This window comes from Condylura cristata, unplaced genomic scaffold (genome assembly GCF_000260355.1).
Source record: "Condylura cristata isolate star-nosed mole 26May11 unplaced genomic scaffold, ConCri1.0 scaffold00004, whole genome shotgun sequence".
Classification (NCBI taxonomy): domain Eukaryota; kingdom Metazoa; phylum Chordata; class Mammalia; order Eulipotyphla; family Talpidae; genus Condylura; species Condylura cristata.
This window is the reverse complement of record NW_004567105.1, coordinates 8,753,066-8,775,622: the sequence shown is the minus strand read 5'-3', so window position 1 is coordinate 8,775,622 and position 22,557 is coordinate 8,753,066. Positions and strand designations below refer to the sequence as shown.

At 52.1% G+C, this 22,557-nt stretch overlaps 1 protein-coding gene across 1 annotated transcript in view; it reads right to left on the bottom strand.

Moving 5' to 3' along the window:
• Window positions 1-22,552, bottom strand: part of NUAK1 (NUAK family, SNF1-like kinase, 1) — a gene marked incomplete at its 5' end in the record, with an annotated part of 67,880 nt that extends 45,328 nt beyond the window's left edge. Inside the window, one exon of the mRNA XM_012735131.1 lies at window positions 22,382-22,552. Within this exon, the coding sequence (XP_012590585.1) occupies window positions 22,382-22,552 (171 nt within the window). The remainder of the gene's footprint in view (window positions 1-22,381) is intronic.
• Between the last annotated feature and the right edge of the window lie 5 nt (window positions 22,553-22,557).

Here is a 22,557-nt window from a genome sequence, read left to right as displayed (position 1 = left end):
CCCACTCACCTCCAGCAGCACCCCGACTCACCTCCACCAGCCCTTTCTCTTCTGAGAGGTTCTCAAAACTCAATCCTCTGCCATGTAGTTCTCAGCCCCCTACTTCCTATGTCTCCCCAAAAAAGATGATGTGCCCTCAGATGACACTGACTTCCTCCTGCCATGAATTCCAGAATTCCAGCAGCAAGTTAGATTTCCATTTGCTGGACCAGACCCACTTACGGGACCGTCAAGAGGCCTAGGGTGTTTGTTCTCAGCTATGTGTAGAGTTGTTCCTTGATCTCCAAAACCAGCCCTCCCCAATTCAAGGGCCCAACTAAGCATCTCGTCACTGCCCCGATAATGTGGACTGAGCCAATGACAGGAGGTCGGCAGATTCCCACTCCATGTGGTGCTAGGGTTTTTCACGCACTGGAGAGCAGCATGGCCGTCCGGGAAAGAGCCACATAGGAACTGCAAGAAGAAGCCCTTGGGGCCTCCATCTTAGTGCAAGGGGTTCAGTCCCAGCACTATGAAGCTGTCCGCAGTCACTGCGGAACCAGTTCAACCCCGGCCACGGAGGTGACCAAGCAGCAGACCTCTCCTGTCTCCCTACTGCTTCCCTCAGCAGTGTGTTTCAGTGGATCCGCCTGTTCTGCTCCCCACTCTGTCTCTGGGGAACCCTCTCACTCCCACCCTCCCACACTGCTGGCCTACACCACACCCCAGCACTTATATGCATAAATCAATTAAATAAAACTTTTTTTAAAAAAAAGCAGCCAAGGGAGACTGAGGCTGGTGGCGATGCCCTAAGCAAGCACTGAGCCAGCCTGAGAGCACAGCCAGATGCCCCGGAGCAAATGCAGGGAGGGAGTCAGCTAAGACCCCTGGCGGTCGCCATGCGCGTCCCAGGGAACAGCCCAGAGTATGGGATTCAGAGTCTGCCCGGGACAAGCCAGTATCAGCACTTTCTACAAGCTTCAGAGTAATTCTATTGCTCCCCGATGTCTGAAAACTGCCATCCTAGCCCAGAGTGAATGTCATAAAGCACCTATTATTTTGTAACTCAAATATGTCAAAGTATTAAACATCGATGAGTCATGAAAATTAATAAGCCGCCTGTCTATATAGGCGGGAATTAAAAATAAGCTGCTTCCTGGAGGGCACTCAGTGACCCAAATTACTTTACCCCGGGAAATGGAAGCTGTGTTCCCGGTGGACACTCCGCTCGCCAGAGCCCGGAGAGAGGGAGGCTGCAAGATCAGGGAAGCAGCGGAGGCCAGGGCCCCCCAGGCTGCAGACAAGCTGGGGCTGCAGGGCTTGGGCTCGGGAGGTGCCCAGAGTAGCGTGATAGCTCAGGAGGCTCTAGGTGGGCTTGCACTGGGGGCGGGGGGCTGAGGGTAGACCTTGAAGAGCCTTCTCTTTCCCTGATCTTCTGGAAGTGTCGCCAGGCTCTGATCTAATAAAAGCTCTCCATGGCTGCTGGAAAAGGCCTGGGGAGCACAGGCAGCAAGCACCAGAGACACAGCCAGTCTGCAAAGACCAGGCTGATGAGCTGCAACTGCAGTAGCCAAGCAGCTGTTTATTTTTAGACTTTTATGTTTCCGAAAGCCAAGCGCAACCCAAGTCAGAACTCCAAAGTGCAACTGCTTTCCTGCCAGGTTACAATTGTCCTGGGGAGGGAGGATAAGCGCTGGCCCAGAGGGCTGAGGTCACTTACAAGTCTTGGACAGACTCAACTGGTAGCATCTGATTACTGGAGCTTTTTATAACACAGCTTGGATAAGCTCAGGGTTGTGCAACTTTTATTTATCAACCTCCTGGCCCTGCGGAACCACTAAGAAACTCAGCGTCCGTGAACTGAGCTGGTCATCAGTCACGGCAACTCGGTCCAGGTGTCCACTGCACAGATACTCAAGAAAGCTCATTTCCGCATCTGCAAATGAGGAGCACAGGAGTATGAACCCCACAGGCTACTGGGGGAGGGGAGGTCCTATCAGATGGGGAACAGGCTGGAGTCAAGGAAAGTAGGCAGTCCCCCCTGCAGAAGGTCCAGTGAGCGCCGTTATCCTGAGCAGATGGAGAGTGGCCAGGTATCCTGAATGCTCCAGGCCAATGCCCCCAGTTTACAGATGTGGATACTGAGTCACAAGGAGGTTCAAGTTCCGATACAAGTTCACTTCGATTGCAATAAGAGCCCCCCATTTCACTCCAGCCCGAGGTTAATACTTGGGGCAGTTCTAGCATCTGGCCCAAAGCCGCCACGAGAAGGTCTGGCGTGCGCGTGTGAGGTGGTCCCAGAACCACCGCATCATCAATCACCGGGATGGGAAGTGACGGACTCGTGACTGTGATGGCAAAGTATGGCGTGTCTCTCAAGGGAAGGTATGTCCCCACTGTCTAGAGCGGGGCTCTCACACAGACATGCCAGGGACAGTTTCCAGTCCGGTTCAGTCCAAATCTTGATCCAGCTTCTGAAGCCTGATTTGCTGTCACACCCGAACAAGCCTACTTGGAAGGTTTTGATCCCGTTATTTCTCAATTCACTGAAAACATTGCTTTTAAGTAGTAACCTCAGGCCACGACTGAATCACCAACCCTGAGAACAACAAGAAGGTGGACAAAAGACCTAAGAAACAAATTTAGTTTGAAAGGGAAAAAGGTAGTTCATGGCGTGTAGTGGACTCAGGTAAGCAGAATGAAAAAAATAAGGTTTTAGTTCCTTAAAATGGTATAAGATAACATGCAGGACCTACCTCCCTGGTGGTGCAGCGGGTTAAAGCGCAGCACTATGAAGCTCCCCAGCCACTGCAGCATGAGTTCGATCCCAGGCCAGGGAGTGACCCACATGGCACAGCAGACCCCTCCTGACCCACTGCTCCCCTCAGCAGTGGACTTCCTTGATCTGCCTGTTCTGCTCCCCACTCTGTCTCTGGTGAAGCCTCTCATTGCCCCTGCACCTCTGGCCTGTACCCCAGTTCTGTATGCACAAATAAATAAATCTTTTAAAAAAAAAAGTGCAAAGACAAGTCAGTGGGGAGGGAAGCCCAGCCCACGGCTCCTGTGTCCCTGCAGACCCTGCTCAGCCCTCTCCTCACAGGCAGCCGCCCTGCCCTCAGGCCGCCCCATGGCATCTCTGCGAAATCTCTCTGGATGCTTATCAGCCCACTGCTGAGCACCCACAAACTGCCAGGGTGCCTGTCACAGCAGCACCTCCGGCTACAAACTCCCGGCCCCACCAGGACAGCCTGACACCTATCAGATGGGGAATAGTCACCCTTGCAGAAGGTCCAGTGAGCACCGTTATCCTGGCCAGGTACCCTGAGTGCTCCAGGCCAATGCCCCCAGTTTACATGCTCGGGGCGTGAGTGTCACCAGACAGGTCGCCTCAGGAGCCTTATCTCACACCAGCACTCAGATGGCACCCGGGGCGAGAGAGGCCGGTGTCTGTGGACGTGAGGAGCCAGGAAGCAGCTTGGGGGAGGGGTGACACGCCCCAGACATCCGTGCTTGTCATGTTCTCTGCCAGGATCCCTCACCTCCCATCGTTCTGCACTCAGTTCTTCAGCTCACTGACTCCTCCCATCCAGCCCCCTGGATGAGCCCATTTGAACACCACAGTGCCCTTTCGTCACCAGTTCAACGTCACCTGTAGGCTTCGTGTGCTCCGAGACCATTTCTGTTTTACTCACTGCATCCTCGTTGCCAGCAGGCACCAGAGGGCCAAACACACCAAAAGCCACAGACAGCGCCCAAGCCTTCAAAAGGACCCTAATTGAACAGGTCAGACAAGGAAGGATGTCCACGCCGTGGTGTCACCAACATGGGGCACAGGGAGGACTCTAACGCACCCAAAGCAGAAGCTGCTGGCAGGGCAGGGCCTGGGGGCATGGGGAGACGGCGGTCAAGGTATAAACTCTTCCAGTGCAAGTCCAGTAAGTTCTGAGATCAAATGACATGTGGGCTGAGGTTAACAGCATTATCATTTGTATCGGCATTTGAATATTTGCAGAGTAGAGCTAAATGTTATATCTATCCGCACACAGTGATAATCATGTGAACAGAGGGGCTGCTAACTGACCCTACTGTGGACATCATTTTGCAATGCACGCATGTCCTAATCATCACGCTGTGCCCCAAAAGCTGGCATCTATCATCTATCAACAGGATCTCAATAAGGTTGGGGAGAAAAGGGCCCTAAGAACATGCAGCTACTTAGCAGGTCATCTCATCCCTCTGCAACCACCCGCCCTGAGTCTTCTCCTACTTGCCAATCTCTCAAGTGTTGATGATGGTAATACGTGCCCAGAGCAGACGGCTGGGAGATGATTCACAATCACTAACAGTAATCATCGTAATTACCAGTTATCAAGCCCTTCCTCCAGGCCAACCACCGGGCACCATCCGCTAAGCTCTCGACCTCTCACTCATTACGTTCTTGCAAAAACATGATTATTTCTGCGTTCTCAGTGAACATACACTGAGTCTGAGGGAGGTTAAGTAACCTGCCCGGGGGCATACAACTAATAAATAAGAAAGCAGGGTCTTGCTAAACCCACAGCAGCACCCGCCTCTGGCACACTGTAGGAGTCTGATAAACTGGAACTGGATCCTGGTCCCCAGCGGGGGAAGGTCCCATCAGTAGGGTCAGTTAGCAGCCCCTCTGTTCACATGATTATCACTGCTAAGTCTTTGTTTCTGTTGATACTGAAACCACTTCTGGCTTCAAAAGCACACCCACTGTGCCCCTTGCCGCTCTCCGTGGTACCGGAGATGACCAGCCGGGCAGAATCAGTCAGCAAGTGTGGGAGGCATGTACTAACTAAATGATGCAATAATGCAAGCAATTTAGAGAAATCTGCTCTGGGTAAAGCATTGATACAGGCCCTGGAGAGCAGGATCCTACCCTTCAAACTGCTTCTAGTCCACTTAGAGAGGGCAGCAGACACGGGGCTCCCCCTGCCCTGGACCCTCCCCTCCCACTAGAAGGGACACCCTGGCCTTCCCTGAAGACCACGCCAACCCCACTGGATGCAGTTTTAATTTTTTTTCTAAGATTTATTTATTTAACCGGATGGTTTCACTCATAGCAGGAGTATAATGAACCAGGCGAGAAAATAATAAGAATAATGAACACTCATATATCAGAGACATTTTGTGGGGGTGGAGTGGGCATTGGGGGGAAAGGAAGTGCACAGGACTATGGTGATGGCACATGCGTGACTCGGAAACCCATGGGAATTACAATTGAGATGAAAAAAAATGTACAAAATGATGTCAAAATGAGCTATTATAAATAAATAAATAAATAAAACCCCAAAAAGATTTATTTATTTCTTTATTTATTTATGCATACAAGAACTGGTGTGTAGGCCAGAGGCACAGGGGGTGAGAGGACTCACCAGAGACAGTGGGGAGCAGAACAGGCAGATGGACTGAAATACAGTTCCAAGGGGCACAAGCGCTGAGACTGAACCCCTAGGGCACCAGGGAGGCCCCCAGGCTGCTTATTTTGCAGAAGAGGAAAACTGAAGCTGAAAGGGTGCTCCAAGGACCCACAGGTCATGGGTCGCTGGCCCTGGCGTCTGGGCTCCACCTGCCCAGACCACACCACACTTCACAGTCAAATCTCCAGGACCACAGCGGGAAGAAGACACACCTGAAGCCTCGCACGGTGAGGCCTCCTTCCTCCAGGGTTTCAGTCTCGGGCAAAACCTGCTCAGAGACCCAACTGTTCAAATGTCACGGACGATCGGGCAGGGGAGCTAATCAGAACAATTTGAGTATACAGCTCAGCAAGGCCACCCCCTCCTGGATCAAGCTTTGCCTCCATGGCGACACTTCACAAGAATCATTCCCGTACAACAGAACTGTCAGATCCAGCAACCGCAGGCCAGAAAAGTCCCGGCTGAGCCTCGCCAAGCTGCTTTCTGATGTACTGTACACACAAATACCAACATCCCCCCAGATGTTCCCCATGTAAAACATTTGGTTTGAGACTCAGCCCTTCTTGCCCAAAAACTCTCCCATTTGTTTAATGGACTCATACAGTTCAGCTAAAATATCCTGGAGCAGACATCTGAAGCCAGCCCGACTCTGATGCAAGCGTCCCATCTGCAGAAAAGACGAAGAAGTAAAGGAGGCCGCCCTCCCCAAGATTTATGCTCCCCGCATCCTAGAGCAGATCATAAAATGTAAGCTATGTACGGGTAATAATGCAAGTGGCTTTCAAGTGTGTTTCTCAGCCATCTCGGTACTAATCTAAGACTGATGTTCAGTCAGACTGCGCTTGGCATGCTGAGCGGGGTCACACCTTCCACCCTCAGGAAAGAAGTCAGAAACCCCACCCAGAGGGTGCAACAGCCCAGAAGGTGGGGGGAGGTAACAGGGGGTTTTCCCCAGGCTTCCTTATCCAGATAGAGCGATTGTTCTCTTATTCCAAAGCCACTGGTCTTTATCCCACAATCTGGGCACAGGGAAGAGGTGGTGCTGGGAAAGGCACTGGACCCAGCCGGGGCAGGTGCTACCCCGGCAGCTCAACCCCTAAGTGTGGCTCCAAGGGTCAAAAGCTCCAGGCTTCAGACTCGTGTGGACTCAGCACTGTCACAAAAAGGCAAAATGCTGTGAGGCGCCGGGGGTTGCCTGGCAGTGTGCCGAACTCACACATCATGTTCCCCACACCGTCCGTCACTACCTTTATCATCAACCAATAGGCCCTATGCAAAGCTGTCTCAGGGAGGTCTCTGCGGTGAGGCCTTCACCACGGGGCTGAGCGGACCATGTTGGAGAGCAAAGTGAGACGGGGTGAGAGAAAGGAAACAGCTGTCGCCTCTTTTCAGAGGCCATCTGAGGTCACCTCCTTAAAAGACATCCCTCCAAATGGGTTTCTGTAGCCCCCAGGGAATTGATTTTGCAGGATGGAATTATTTCCCTGAAATAAACAGACACATAATGGTCACTCTGACTGGGGTCTAAAAGGAAAACAAGCTGACTGCCGATTTACAGGCAGCTTCTGATGCAACAGAGCTAGAGGTCCCAGCCTGGGCCAGAGGGAAGGGTCCAGACACACCAGTCCTTCCTGGGGAAGGCAGACGGGGAAGGGTCACAGAGGGGCTGCCTTGGGCCTCAACAGCCAGCATGCCTGCCTGGCCCCAGAGACGAGGACCAAGACCTAGTTTCAAAATGCTGGTGCCTGGGTCCAACCCCAGAGAGCTTTTAGAAGGTCTCCTGTGATGCTAACACTCGCCCAAGACTGAGAACCAAAGGAGTCAGAGGGAAACGGGGGTGGCCTTAATCACTCAAGCCTTAGGCCCCTCTAACTGCACATCCATTTCTTGACCTGGAAAGTGGGGGTGATGGTCTCCACTTCATGTGGTGCTTCATGTAACTGCCTCAGGGAGTGTGTCTCACAGAGGGTGCACCCCAAGTATTCTAGAAAGGTCCACTCCTCTCCCTTTCCATTTTTTTCCAGGCCCTACCGAGTCATCAGAGATTCTGCACAATAATCCTAACCCTAAAGGGTTGAAAAAGGATGGAGAAGAAAACATATGCTTCCTTCAAAGCAGGTGTGAACAAGACAGCAGACAAACAGGTCGTCAGACAACACCACCCGGAGCACATGTGTACAGTCTACAGGAACCGGTATTGAATCCCAAGCCGCAAGATAAGGGAACACCTAGATTTTCAAATTTGCTCTGATATCTTGTCCAGAAAAAAACCTGTCATGGGTTAGGTTTCCTCAGGAACTCCTCACCTACACACCAGCGCCTGCCAACGCCCCCCCCACACCCCCCAAAGGTCAGGCTGGTACATATAAGTCCAAGAGAATGTCTGCTGGATGAACTCATCACACTCTGTGAGGCCGGAGACAGGTATCTGTAGCTCGGCAGAGCTCAGGATGGCCACCCCTGTGAACCCCTGGGCAGATATTTCACAAGCATCCCCGAGACTGGGTCTCAGCAGCCGGCAGAGGTGAAACAAAGGCTCCTGTGGCATTGGGCTGGCTCCCACTTACCCGCAGTGCACGCGTGGACAAGAGGCTTGGTTTCCTGCATCTTTGTTTGTCCACCATGAATTGAGGATAACAGCGAGTGGTGTGCATCTCTTAGGGAGGAGGGAGGAGGACCCAAGTCAGAGGCTTTAGCATGATTATTACTGGGCAGTTGTTGTTATTCCATGGGAGGATAGAAGAAAGAGGGGCCTCAGGTTTCAGCTCCAATGTAAGAACCCCGGGTCTCAGTGCCTTCTCGTTATCAAAAGAGAAGGTGTGGGCTCAAGTAAGTAGGGTGGTGTATCCCCAGGTGAGTAGAGCAGCTAGCAACCCCGCGAGAGCTGTGTTTCTCAACTACAGATCATGACCCACTACATCACATTGACCTGAGTTTCTTGCTCAAAATGCTGGAGATTCCCAGGCCCCCCCAAGTTCCGTCCCAGCCATGCAGGAGAAGATCGAACAGGGGGGACTAAGGATGGTGGATTGTAGACAGCGCACCTGCAAAGTTAAGACCCACTCAACAAGAGGCTCCGTGTTACTGCAACGCAGAGCCTCGCACAGGGCCTGACACAGCTCCAGCCCAACAAATAATCCGATGAACCCCACTCAGTGGTTCCAGTGCTACAAGGAGCCACTCAGCTTTTCAGAAGGCTCACTGTGAGTCAGGGGCCAGCAGAGCAAGCTAAATCAGACCAACACTTTTGTCCTTCCCTTCTAAAAATCTTTCCTGGCTGCTTACTGCATACCGGGCACTGCGCTAGACTCTGGAAATGATGCCTCCAGCTCATCAGACAGTGACAGGCGATGATGAGTACAAACAGTGACAAGTGTAAACAAGGACAAGTACGATGCGAACAAAGCAAGGTCAGAGGTGCTGTGGGGTGCTCTCCTGACACTCAGCACCCAGAGCTGCTTGGGCCATAGACCTTTCTACAAGGAGGAAGAAGTGACTCGGTCTGCACCATCCCGTGACAGCCACTTGCCATGGAGGGTCACTGAGTTCTTAAAATGGGCAGTCCAGGGCCCTCCCTGGTGGCGCAGCGGGTTAAAGCACAGCACTAAGAAGCTAACGCCACTTCAGCATGAGTTCGATCCCCGCTCCGGAGGTGACCCACACGGAGCGGCAGACCTCTCCTGACCCACCCATGCTCCCCTCAGCAGTGTGCTTCGTCAGTCGGCCTGTTCTGCTCCCCACTCTGTCTCTGGTGAATCCTCTCACACCTCTGCACCTCTGGCCTGTACCCCAGTTCTGTGTGCATAAATAAAAATCTTAAAAAAAAAAAAAAGTGGGCAATTCAGCCAAGGCTCCTTGCCTTTCGTGTGATCTTGGCACAACTCACTTTAATTTTAATAGCCACGTGTGTCCATATCAAACAGGGCAGGTAGAGACCTGGGCAGGAAGAGCTATGTGAGCTAGAATTGTCAAGGCACCACACACTGGGAGTGGCGGTCAGTGGGGAGCAGCACGCGTTCTCGCACCCAATTACCAGATGCCCCAATGTTCTCTGGCTCTAGGAACTGAAAGAACAAGGTCAGGTACAAGGCATTGTGCTCGGACTGGAATTTTTATAGCCCAGGATCAGCAGGAAGTGGTATGCAGCCTGGCCGAGCCCCAGAGGCCGAGACTCAAGAACACCCGACTGTCCGCAAGCCGGGAGCCAGCTGCCAGAGAGCTCGTGTCTCTCCGGTCACTCCGCAGTGGTCACTCTGTCCTTGGCTACGACGTCCCTCTGGGCCCAAGACGCTGCGGGGATTTTATGAGATTTCTTTGTTTTGGGCGTAAGCACTTGTACGAGCCTCCTAAATTCCACCGGAAAATTGGTGGCTAATCCAAACATTTCATAAAATTAGAATTCGTCGTGGGACTGAAAGGAATTCATACTGTGCCGCCCCTAGATAAATGCAAAATATTTGGTTCGATTTTATTCCTCCACGAGCTGTTTTAAGAAGCGAGTGTTTTTGTTTTTGTTTTTTTCCTGGCTAAAATAAAGGGGATGAGGGAGGTTTGTTTGTGTTGCCTTTTCTCTGTGGTTTCAAAAAGCCATCACCTGATGAAAAATCAAGGGCTCGCTCCTGACTCCCTCATCCCTCCATAAGCAGAGATAACAAACCTTCCCCGCTCACAGCCCTTGTCTTTGGTGATGCTCTTGCTGGAAACAGGCACTTCAGCTCCTTCGTTTTCTCCCTGGACTTTTGCCCCAGAAAGTTAATCTCCTGAGATGTCGTTAACAAGAATGCTACTGTGATCCTTCATGCAGACCCGCACGCCTGTCACCCAGATTTATTTGCTGGGCACTGTGACAGGCCAAAGGAACGTGTCTTCTAGGAAGGAAGACAAAGGAAGAGTCAGAGACTGGCCCTTACGAGCAGTCTAGGGACAAGACATGACTCTGGAAGGGGCTGGCACACAGGTACCAAGAGGGTGAGAGCCTAGGTCTCAGCAGCACTGGCACTTGAAGGGCGGCTGGTGAAGGAACAGCAAACCCAGCTGCTGCACCCTAAAACAAACTTTTGGCCAGAGCCCTCATCTTACAGGTAAGTGGGTTTATGCCACAGAAGGGACACGTCTTGCCCAAGGTCACAGCGCAAATTGAGCGGCAGTAGGGCTGAGCCCCGGGGACATTCCCACACTTGTACCAATCCACAGCCATCCGGTAGATGTTTATTCCATTCTCCTAGTGTGCCAGCCTGGCAGGGCCTGGGAGCCCAAGATGTGTAAGACACGGAATAACTGGGCTAGTGGAACTACGTCTCTCCGACTGCTAACTACACACCCCTGCAGACAGCGCCTGTGAACTTGGAGTCTGGGTGTCTACCCTCCTCGGTGTGGGTGATGTCCAAGGCTCGGACCCCACAAGAGGCCAGGGGATCCGGTGTTACCACCAACACCCTAAAGTCAGGCAGCCTGCCATACACTCTGGCTCGGTGACTTTAGGCAAATCGTTCGGTAAATTTCTCTGAGCCTCTGTCTTCCTCCTCTGCAAAATGAGCACAGTAATAACCCAGGCGCAGAGGAGAGCAGGTGCACAGAAGCCAGAGCGGCGGGGGAAAAGTTCCCTGCAGTTACGGCCCATCGGGAAAGGGTGCCCCTTGTCTCTGAACCTCCCCACACATGGGAGAAAGGGGCGAGGGCTCAGTGGAGATCTCCACTTAATTCCTCCCGGATGTCTTCTACCAGCTGCCTGCACTGCTGCTCATACACTTCCCCTGTCTGGGTATCACCAGCGGACTCTGCTGGGACTTACGCACCGAGTTCTGAGCTCGCCAGACAGGCGTCAGCTCTTCCCTCCCACTGCTTCTGCTAGTTGGGGTAAGAGCTGCTTTTCCAATCTACTAAAAACCATACAAGGTAATTATGCTGCATCAGGCGCACTAAGAGTGTCTCAAAGTTGGCAGATGACTCTTCTAATCCGCAGGAAGAAAATCTTGGTTACATAATGGATGCAAAGGGATGAAAAGCTGATGGTCCCCCCCACCCCTGCAAAAAAAGAAAAAACCAGCAGGCCTGTATTAAATGGACCACGCTCCTTGGATGGACCAGCACGGCGCAGTAAGTGTGGATGACAGACAGGGACACAGAGCTGACAAGGTTGACATTCTAGAACCACGAGGAGGTTGGCTCCTTGGGGTAAAGGTCAGATCTTGTTTCCTGTTGTCACCCAAGCTCCTGGCCGAGAAGGAGCTCAATAAATATCTGAAAAGATATTTTTAACCCTGCAACTGGGAGAGGGAGAAGTTGTGCCTGGCACAAGGGGAAATGGCAGAGACGGTTCTCCGCCTTCTTGGGAAGCTTCCTAGAAGCGGAGTTGAGAGTCTAGGCAGACAGGGGTTACCTTCCTGCATCACCTCCAGGTGACAAGTAGGTGTGGGCCTGGGGGCTGAAGTGGGCCGGGAGTCACACCCTCCCCAACATGGGCTGATCCCACACTGGGAGATACCCCCCAGCCTGGCCAACACGACCCCAAACAATCGGAACTGGGTTTTAAAAACAAAGCTTTCTCCCCTTCCCCCAACAAGAAGTCCCTCTGCCAAAACCAGGCAACAGGAAATAAAGCCTACATCTCACCAGTCACTTTTTTTTTTTTTTTAAGATTTATTTATACATACAGAACTGGGGTACAGGCCAGAGGCTCAGGGGTGGCGAGAGGTTTCACCAGAGACAGAATGGGGAGCAGAACAGGCAGATCGACAAAGTACCCTGCTGAGGGGAGCAGTGGGCGGGTCAGGAGAGGTCTGCCGCGCCATGTGGTCACCTCTGGGGCAGGCGGGGATCGAACTCATGCGGAAGCGGCTTTAGATTCTCAGTGCTGTGCTTTAACCCGCTGCGCCACCAGGGAGGGCCTCACCAGTCACTTTTAGTGGATCCCAGGGGTCTCCTTCTGGGACCTTCCCAGATGAGTCTGGGGAAATATCTCAATGTCCAGGTAAAGAAAGGGGGCTCAACACCAGGGCACCAGCTCTGTGCAACCCACTACGACAGGCTGCCCGAGGACGAAGACCACCCCCCTCCGGCCGGACTCCAGGGGGCTTCTCCAAGGACAACTTAGAGGCCCGCGGTTCTGAGAGCGTGGGTTACCTTGCAGCCACTCCCACTCCACAGATGGAGAAACTGCATCTCCCGGTCAGCAGGAGGCTGTGCTCATAACCAGCCTATGCCCCCATTTAGGGGCACCCTGCACAGTCCACTTCCTCCCGCTTCCCTCCTGCAGAGACACAATACGCTTGTGTTGAGGCAAATGGGACAAGTCGCAGTGTACTGAGCCCGATTCATACTGAAACAGCAGAGCTACAAGGAGGCCTTTGAACCTGCACTTAGCTGCCTGGTGATTGTTGAGTCACAGGAATACAGGAGCTTGACACAAAGGGAGAGGAGGAACGCTGGAGAGAAAGGGGCAGCTCCCTTTTCCTCACTGGAAAATTGTCCTTGAATCCAGAAGGTCTGAGCTGCCTCCTGGGCCATGGGAAGACAAGTCCTGTCCCACCCAGGAAAGAGGGGTCCCTGCCACAGGCTCCCCTTAACCTTGGCTGTCTCTCGAGATCTCTCATAATAACGTAAACCAAGCAGACTTCTCGAGTCTAAAAGGCAGAGCACGATGGCATTTTTTCCAGACATGCATTAACCCCGTACTCCAGCCAGATTATAATTTGTAAAGTACTTGATTTACAACCCAGGGAGAAATGTTTTGAAAGCCTTGCAAATGCATTTTGCATCTAAGGCCTGCTTACTAGGCACAGCGACCACTAGGTTTTCTCAGGAGGCCTGGGGTCTGGGGTATGCAGGCAACCCAAGGAGACCTCAGAGATCAAAAAAACTGCTAGAGCAGAGGCCAAGGGCGGGAATGGACCCCTCCTCCTCTCCAGCCACTGTGCAGAGAGGAGACGAGAGGCACCTGGAAGTGCTGGGCTCTCCACAGCTGTGCACGGGTGTTAGTGGGACGCCCAGGGAAAGGGGAAGGATGCGGACCTCAGGGCCTGCACCACTGCTCTCCACAACCCCCTTCTCAGGCCGGCTGCAGCATTCTTGCAGCTGTTCACGCATACTTACAGGCAGTAGCTCTCTGTAAGGCACCAGCCTGTAGGTCAAGGAGCAGGGGAGAGGGAGACAGCATCCCTCCTAAAGGAAGCAGAAGGGGAGGGTGCACACAGACAAATCATCAGACCTGCCCTCGATGTGCCCCAAGGAAGTAGACCAGCATTCAGAGAGGAATAAGAAAGTCAAGAGTTTCACCTGCACCTCCATGTTTATTGCTGCTTTATTTACAATCAGAAAGGCATGGAATCAAATGCCCAAAAGTAGAAGACAGGATTTAAAAGATGTGGTACGTATACATAATGGAATATTATGCAGCAAACAAAAAGATAGACTCATGCCTTTTGCAGCTGGAAGGGATCATGCTTAGTGAAATAAGTCAGAAAGAAAAGGAAAAATACCAGATGGTTTTACTCATAGCAGGAGTATAAAGGACCAGGGGAGAAAATAATAATAATAATGAACAACTATATACCAGAGACACTATGAGGGTGGAGTGGGGAATGGGATCAAAAGTGGGGCGGAGAGGAAGGGAAGTGCAATGGACTATGGTGATGGCACACGGGTGATTTGGAAAGTCCATAGGGGATTACAACTGATGGGAAAAGGCACAAAATGATGTAAAAATAAACAATCATATTATTTTTTAGAAGTCAGAGTTTGGACACCCAGGCAGGAGCCTTAAAGGACATGGAAATTCAGAGTTTGTCTTCATACAGAACAGTGGGTGGTTTCCAAGCAGCTACAGCCATGACCCAAGTGCACATGGCAGTACCTCCAGGACGTAGTAATACCAGCGCTGGTTTGCAGGAGCCGCCCAAGCACCAGCCTCTGCTCTGGAGGCTTCCAGACCCTGCTTCTCAGGGCCGTCCCACACAGCAGGATACCAGGGGCAGCATTTTTAGATGAAAACTAGAGGCTCCAAGGAAATGCATGGCTCACCCTGGGTCACATAGCTGCTACGGCTGGGCAGAAAACGAGCCCCGTCGGTCTGATCCCCTGAATGATTGCTTCCTGACACTTCATTAATATACCGCCTTGCATTGTCTCAGACTTGCATTGTCTCAGATGTATTCCTGATGCAACAATCCCGTGCCCCAAAGAAATTCTAGGTATCTCAATGACATGACTTGTGGAATTCTCCACTGCAATTCCCCCCAGTCCTGGGAACATCAGTCAATGCTCCTTCCATGCATCTGCTGATGGCTAGATTGAAAGGAAAAAGTATGTTACCATCCCACCCTCACCCCTGTACTCATTTCCAATGATGTGTCTCTATTATGGGGAATCCTCGGCCAGAGAGAATTCAGATTCCACCTCGTAGAGGGAAGCCTTTTTCTCATTCAGCTGGTACCTTTGACACTAGCAATGGCCCTAGATGCATTCAATGAACACCTACTAGGTGCCAGAAACTGAGCTAAGGGATCCACCAGTCAAGTCATCTTACTGACACTATAAAGTAAAAGCTGCTAAGAGCCCCAGATGAGGAAATGGAGGCTGAAAGGACATAGTGAGTAGCCTGAGGTCACACAGCCATCAAAGGTGGATAGAATGTGGGTCCAGGTGTCCTGGCCCCAGGGTACTCTCTCCTGACCTAATGCTCGGGACACTGCTTCCTGCTTCCCACACAAATGAGCCTGAGGGACTATGAACAAGCAGGCTGGAATTTAGGGCCCCTGACAATTAAGGACTTCCACCCCAACCTCACCCTGAGCGAAAGTGGTTTTGTTTATAACCATGTAGTTGAGACACAAATTCACCTACCACACAATTCACCAGCGAGGATTACACCATGCAGGTATTTTTTGTATAGACAGTTGTGCAAATAACATCACAATTTTAGAACATTCTCACCCCCCTCAAAAGAAACCTGATAACCACGCACAGCCATACCCCTTTACTTCCAACCCACCCCCCACAGACGACCAGTAACCCACTCCCATGTCTCTGTGGGTTTGTCTCTGCGGGGCATTTCACAGAAAGGGGATGGTATAATAGCAACGCTTCACGACAGACTTCTCTCATTGCGAATGGTATGCTCAAGGTCCACCTGCGGCGGCTTGAAGCATGTACCAGAACTTCATTTCTTTTATTGCTGAGTAATATTCCATAAATGCAACCAAGGGACAGGTCATAATGGAAATGGGCCCCTGCCCACAGCTGGTGGGCTGCACCCTCTTGAGTCTCCCGTGCCGCAGACCCTGTACCCAGGTTTCTGTGTGCACACCGCCTATGGCTTTCTCCGGGCAACTCAGAGGTGGACGGTCCAGTCTGGGTTTAATGTGCACTGAAGAGCCTCACAGTGAAATCAACATCTGGCTGCTCCTGGGCCGTTTCCAGGGATTTTATCAACCCAGCCAGACTCCCGCTCACAGTGGGTCATCTGGCTGAGCCCCTCCCGAGCCGGGGCCTGGGAGCGTCTCATTCCTGCACTGCACAGAGTCGTCTGGGCCGCCCGATGATAAATGCATTCTGCTTTAAAGCAGATACTTCACAAATCATAACTTACAGATGCTCCAGGACTTTCATGTGGGGAGACAAACGAGACTTACGCTGTCTGACTCCAGAGCCACTGAGGACAGGAAGCCGGCAGGCCCTGGACAGATGCTCTCACCCTAATGAGCGCATGGCAACTGCAACCGAAGGGGGTTCCTGCAGGGCAGGAGAGTCAGCCGCGCATAGACGTAGCTAAGACCCGCCTGTCATTTCCAGCCATCGTCTTCCAGCCTGAAAGCTCCATGAAGTCAGGGTGATGACCTGTAGCTCCTGTGCTTCCTACCTACCCCCTCGCTCAGGGTATTCACTGCAGCCCCATGCAACCAGCCTTTGCGCAGAACCTACTAGGTGCTCGGCACTAAGCCAGGCGTTGACAGAAGGCATCTGCGAGACGGTTAGCCAGGACTCACCCGCAGACAAGATACCTTGACTCAACCCTTATCTCTTGCTGCCTCCCGGGAGGAAGCGAGAGCCCCACATCCTGGGGCCGTGTGGTGCATTTCTGTCTGCAGGCAGGGAAGTGAACCAGCTGACCCTTCCAGGCCCCTAGGAATTCCAGGGTCTGAGGCCACTTAATGAACAAAGAACTCAGTGTGGGTCCAGGTAGAGAACTCCCTGGCCCGGTGCCTTGAAACATACTCGTGCACCAGAAAGTTTGCCAGAAGCAGACATATCTGCCCCACTTCCCGCCGACATGGTCCGATCCTTATCTTCTCATACCTCAACTCTTGCGAAAACCACCAGGCTGGCCTTCCCGCTCCAAGCCAGCAGCCCAGACAGATAGGCCTGGAGCCCCGCTGTGGTCAGAACGCAGCCCAGCCCACCCAGCAAAAGGGATAATATGGTCAAGGTGTCTGCATTCACACTGCCTGGGCCCAAAGCCTGGCTCTGGTGCGGCCTGTGACCTTGGGCAGGCCCAACAACCTGTCTATGACTCAGTTTCTTTATCTGGAAAATGGGATGGTAACGGGAATGTTCCAAGGATTGAATCAGTGACTACATAGCTGGTATGTTTTAAGCAGCGAAGAAGCATTAACTGCGACAAATACTACAACTAATGTTACTACACTATTGTTACCCCCATCCTATCTCAACAGTCTTCCTCCTGCTCCATTCCATGCAATCTGCCTGCCTACCCTAGAACCTGCCCTTGACCTGCAACGCCCCGTATTTCAGTCTTCTACAAAAGTCACAGGTCATCTTCATCAGCACGTGACCTCCCTAATTCTTCTCTGTGTCTCCTGAACAGCAACAAAAACCACCCAGGAAGAGAGTCACCCCGTGACTGGTCTTCCGGCACCATGAGAGGACACCATCCAAACCAGGGGGTCATCAGTTATGCAACAGAAAAAAAGGGTTAAACTGGACTATGATGGTGGCACAAGGGTGAGCTGGTGATGGGAAACCCATGGGGATTACAACTGAGATGGAAAAATACAGAAAAGGATGGAAAAATAGGCTACTATATTATTTAAAAAAAAAAAAAAAGGAAAAGATTGATTAAAAAAATAAAAGGTGGCTAATGTCTCTAACAGACCAGCCCTGTCTGGCACGACCTGGCTGTATGATTCTGGGCAGTGGGCTTCACCTCCCTAAGAACCACTTGCCACCTTTCAAATAGGCCAGACAAGAGTCCCAACCTCTTCTCTGTAAAGGTCTACAAAGCACTTAGCACACACCCCAAGGTCCTAATGCAGCAGTGTAACACGGGGGGACGAGCCTTCGCCCCCAGCCTGGGGCTCAGTTGAATGCACTAGCTCCCGCACTCCCCACCCTGAGCTACCTGCCAACTGGAAACGCCCCTGAGCTGACTGACAGCGCCCTGATGAAGGGGTCGCACACACGGCCCCGCAGCTGGGAAGCAGTGTCACGGACCAACTAAGCAACGTGGCCTCGTCCAGGCATTTAACATGGTGAGAAGCATATGGCCGATGGCAATAAATCTGTGTCGCGCTCCAGAATTAGTTCAGTATTTGTAGTACATCTCATCTTCGCTACTCGTCTATAAGCTCTGAAAGGGTGAGGATCACATCTTGCTCTAGCGAAGAACTAGTCAATGAGTGATGGAGCCCAGAGCTAGCGTGCTCATGCCTGCTCAATGGCTTCTCAGCTGTGGGACCCCAGAAAAGTCACTTACCCTCCTGGGTCTCGCTTATCCCACCCTGGCAATGAGAAGTCCGGATCACTTGTTTACCGGGGACCTTCATACCCTGAAAACACACGGATGGGGGCTTAAGGACAACATGGGCCCTGCGCCCCAGGCACCTGACGGACACGCACCCAGCTCTGATTCGCCTCCCTGGTCTGCACTTTTCCAGCAACAGGCTGTGAGCGACCCTGCGCCGTCTCTAAAGCAGGTGTGTTCCCTTCTCTGGCTGCAGGAGGCTGCCCCAGCAGCCAAGCGAGAGCCCCGGAACCCGGGACCCGGGAGACCAAGGCGCGTGGGGCTCTACCCTGGGCCGGACCTCCCAGACACTTGCTGCCTGCTGCAGCCTCACTACATCATCTCACGGGGAGACTGGGGTTCAGAGGCAAGCAGAAGTTGGCCTCTGACAGTGAGGTGGTCACATGACACGTCTCCCCCCAGAGCTGGTTGTTATTCTTCAATGTTTTGTCCAGCCTGAAGGTCCAAGAGTTTGACTCAAAGAAAATACATGTGTGTTATGACACGAGGCTCTTCCCACAGCCTGCATCAAAACAAAAGTTGTGCAAGGAGCAAGGCCCGAATTCAAGGCTTTAGAAATGTGCTCAGATGCTATCAGAACCTGGCTGGTTGTCTCGGCTTCACACGGGTGCCGTTCCTAATTAACCTGACCTTGGCTAATTAACCTGAAAGTCAATCATTTCCTTCACCTCTTTCCAAGCGATAAAGGCATCCTGCCTCTATGATGGTCTTAAAGTCCAAATGAAAACCTATTGGAGATGAAAAGAAAAACTGCTAAAAAGGGAAACTAAATTGGCCAATTTCCCTTTTTTGAACATTATTTTTTAAGGATTTATTTATTTATGCTTACAGAACTGGGGTAGAATCCAGAGGTGTGGAGGGTGAGAGGCTTCACCAGAGACGGAGCGGGAAACAAAACAGGCAGATCTACTGAAACACACGGCTGAGGGGAGCAGCAGGCTCAGGAGAGGTCTGCAGTGCCATGTGGGTCAGCTCCCTGGCCGGGGATCGAACTAGTGCTGCAGTGGCTTCAGAGAGCTTCATAATGCTGTGCTTTAACCCACTGCACCATCAGGGAGAGTCCCTTTTTGAGCATTTTTATAAACTAATTAATCCAGTGTTCACAGCCCATGCCTTGATATCATCATAATCCATTTTACAGTGATGCAGTGAGGTTTCCAAAAGCCACATGACTTGCCCAAAGTCACAAAGCTGGGGGTGGGGAAGGGAGGGGGGTTCTAAGGCTTCTGGGGGGGGGCGGTTCTCAGGCTTCAGCAAGGGCACCCCATGGCCATTGCCAGGCTCATTCATCTCCAGAAGCTGCCACTTAGACTCCAGTATCGCAGACACACTCAGGTAGTGGCCACAAGACCCCACTTAGAAGTGAAGAGGGGAGGGCGTCGGGCCATGCAGACGGCTGCAGTCTGACTGTGAATCAAGCTCAACTCTCCTCCAAACTGCCTTTCACAGACCACAGCAGATGCTTCTGGTGGTGTTTGGTTTGATTCAGAAACCTTCCAGACATGCAATTAAAAGCTGCAACATTCTCACTTTTAAACACTTGTCTGTCTCGAGTGGGGGCCCTGCTGACCTCACAGCACCTCCGACGACCCGACACCCACCACCCCTCCAGCCTCTCCCACTGGAGAGCAGCTCACAGCCACCGCTCCAGCTCTGGAGAGTGCTCTGAAGGCGTGGGTGCAAGCAAAACTAAAACAGCGCCTCACCCAAAGTTCACAGAGCAGAACTGAGACTGTGCGTGCTCCAGCACCTTCAGCTGTACCTCACCAGCAACCTGTGTTTAATGCACACCTGCAACTAGGGAAAAACTGCACGTTCGTACTTTAGATGAAAATTTCTCACTGCTTTTGACAGATCCTAAGTGACCAAGCACTGTTTGGGCAAAAGCCATTTGCTGAGCGACTGTATTTGTATTTTATTTTCTGTCCAGCGCGGCAGAGGGAATTTTCCACCTGACAATTCCTGTTTTCCACTTAAGTTCTCACCCCATCTGGGAGCAGTGTGCTCAGCAGGGGAGGGATGCAAGGATGGCTGTTCTGCACCAAACCTCAGTTTTCCTGTCTGATGATTTTTGCGAACATTCTAAGCTTATTTATCAAGTAGCAAGCAGTATGGAGTTGTCGATTCCTGGGCCAGGATCTGCCACCAGAGGTAAATCTTTACATAATTTTTGAGTAAAGCAAGAGGCTTCACTGAAATGAATAGCGCCTTGGGAAACTGAGCTGGGGTGGGCAGTGAACAGCGCCAGGACTCAAGTCCCCAGCGAAGAAACCAGCCTCTTCTGTTCTCAGCGCGCCCCCTAGCGGCCACTCCACTCAACCCGCCGGAATGTGAGCGTTTCTGCAAATAAAGGGAAAGATACAGACAAGAGAAAGGCTCCTGCCTCCCGCTGCAACAACCCCTTTCACTCTCATCTACACTGTGGTTCAGACAGCTAGACCTTGGCTAACAGGCTGCCCCGGTGCAGCTCACAAAGGTGTCTTCCAGAAGATGAGCTTTCGTTCTTTCAAACAGTTGGCCACCGCGCCCCAGGATTTGGGTGTCTGCGCCCCCTCACAGATCCCAGGCACACCCTTACCACTCACCGCTCACACGCTCACATCCTCAACCTGCAGCTCCAACCACGTCTGTTTTTCATTACGCTGCTTCCCAACTTCCAGCGTGATTCTTCAACAGCTACTAAGAACAACACTAGCAAAGGGCTAAGCTTAGTTTTTGCTTATTCAACACCCAGCCTGGGGAATATCACCTCAGACAGAAAGCATGAATGAAGCGCTTGCTTCTCTACCTCTTCATGCACAGTCTGAATGTGTTTGGCAAAGGATGTCTTTGCAGCCATCTCCTCTGTGAATTTTTCAACCTACAAAACCAGCACCTGCCCAGGGTGGATTCTTAAGTACTCGCTTACTACAGAATTTGTTCATTACAGAGGCAGCTTGGAACTACAAAGTACAATGTCCCAAAGTCCTATTAACCCCAACAGGGTTTTGTTTGTTTGTTTTTTCTTTAACCTACAGGGGAAAAAAAGTTGTGTCTGCCTAGTAAGACTTAGAAATGATGGGATTATCTAGCTAGCCTGATACTCAAACAATTTGGGGGCTGAGAATTCTGATGGATGCCCCATTTTTCCACAGAACTGTTCCCACATACATGCAAGAGAAAAAAATACCAACATCAACCTACCACTTCATTCAACTTGCTTTTGCTTTTTCCCTAAGGTCATTTGCTAAGGTTTGTCAGCCTCCCTGGGCCCCAAAACGCCCCCCAAAAGTGCACACACACGGAGTCCCATAATTAGTTCCTGTCTTTGGCTATCATCTATTAAAAAATGCATCTTAGATGCTTCAAATCAAAGAACCATGTTAATTTTCTGCCACACATACAAACTCTTTCTGCAACAGTCACTTCGGACCCAACCCTCTGGCCACAAGTGTGTGGATTTCAAGGGCCTGTTCTACAGAAAGGAAAATGTCAAGGAAGCAAACTTGGGATCCGGCATGAAGGCGCTTCTTGGGGCTGTGCTGTTGGTACTTGGACCCCGGGGAGGGTTTCAGCTGTCACCAGCAGGGCTGCGAGAGGCCAGACCCCTTAAGCTGGGGAGCAGCCTGCAGACTGAACTGAAAGGCAACTGAATCAGCTGCAACTCAGCGCCCTGTGAGAGACCCACCCTGGGGCACTGCAGCCCTCTCAGAAGCCAGCCCCAAACTGTCATCCCTCAGGCGAGGAGTCACCCCTGGGGTGCAGTGACAGCAGCATGGGGTTGAGGGCCTCTGCTGGGAAGATGCAGGAGAGCGGCGGTGGAGGGAATCAGTCACCTATAGGACACAGGACTCAGGAGACCTGCTCTAAGTTGCGGGTGTCTGTCTGGAGCTGGAGAAGCCAGAAAATGGGATGCGTGCCTGCCGGAGAGGGAGACCCCGACCATCCTGAGGCTGCAAAGTGTTTGCAAATCATAAACACTACTTTGCTGCTGGGATAAAAACCCCCCAAAATATGCGCAGACAGGATGTAACAAGTGTTTCAGGAGAGACACGCCTGAGTCACGGCGCGCTGGGGGGAGAGTGAGGAGTTTGTCGGGGGGCTCTCGGGAAGCCCCCTCTCCCGCTAGGGAGCCCGCGTGCGGGCAGCCAGCTCTCCCACCCCGCGGGCGCTGGGTCCCCAGGCACCAGCAGCGCGCCCCAGGGGTCTCCCCACTCACCACTCGGCCCGAAAACCTTTCGGTGGCCCTCTTGACTTTGCCGTAGGTGCCTTTGCCCAGCGTCTCCTGCAGCTCGTAGCGGTGCTTCAAGTTGTGCTTGTGGTGATGCCGCTTCACCCCGTGCGGCTTCCTGGGCTCCGGGGCCGCCGCCTCCGGGGCTGCGGTCGCCCCCACCA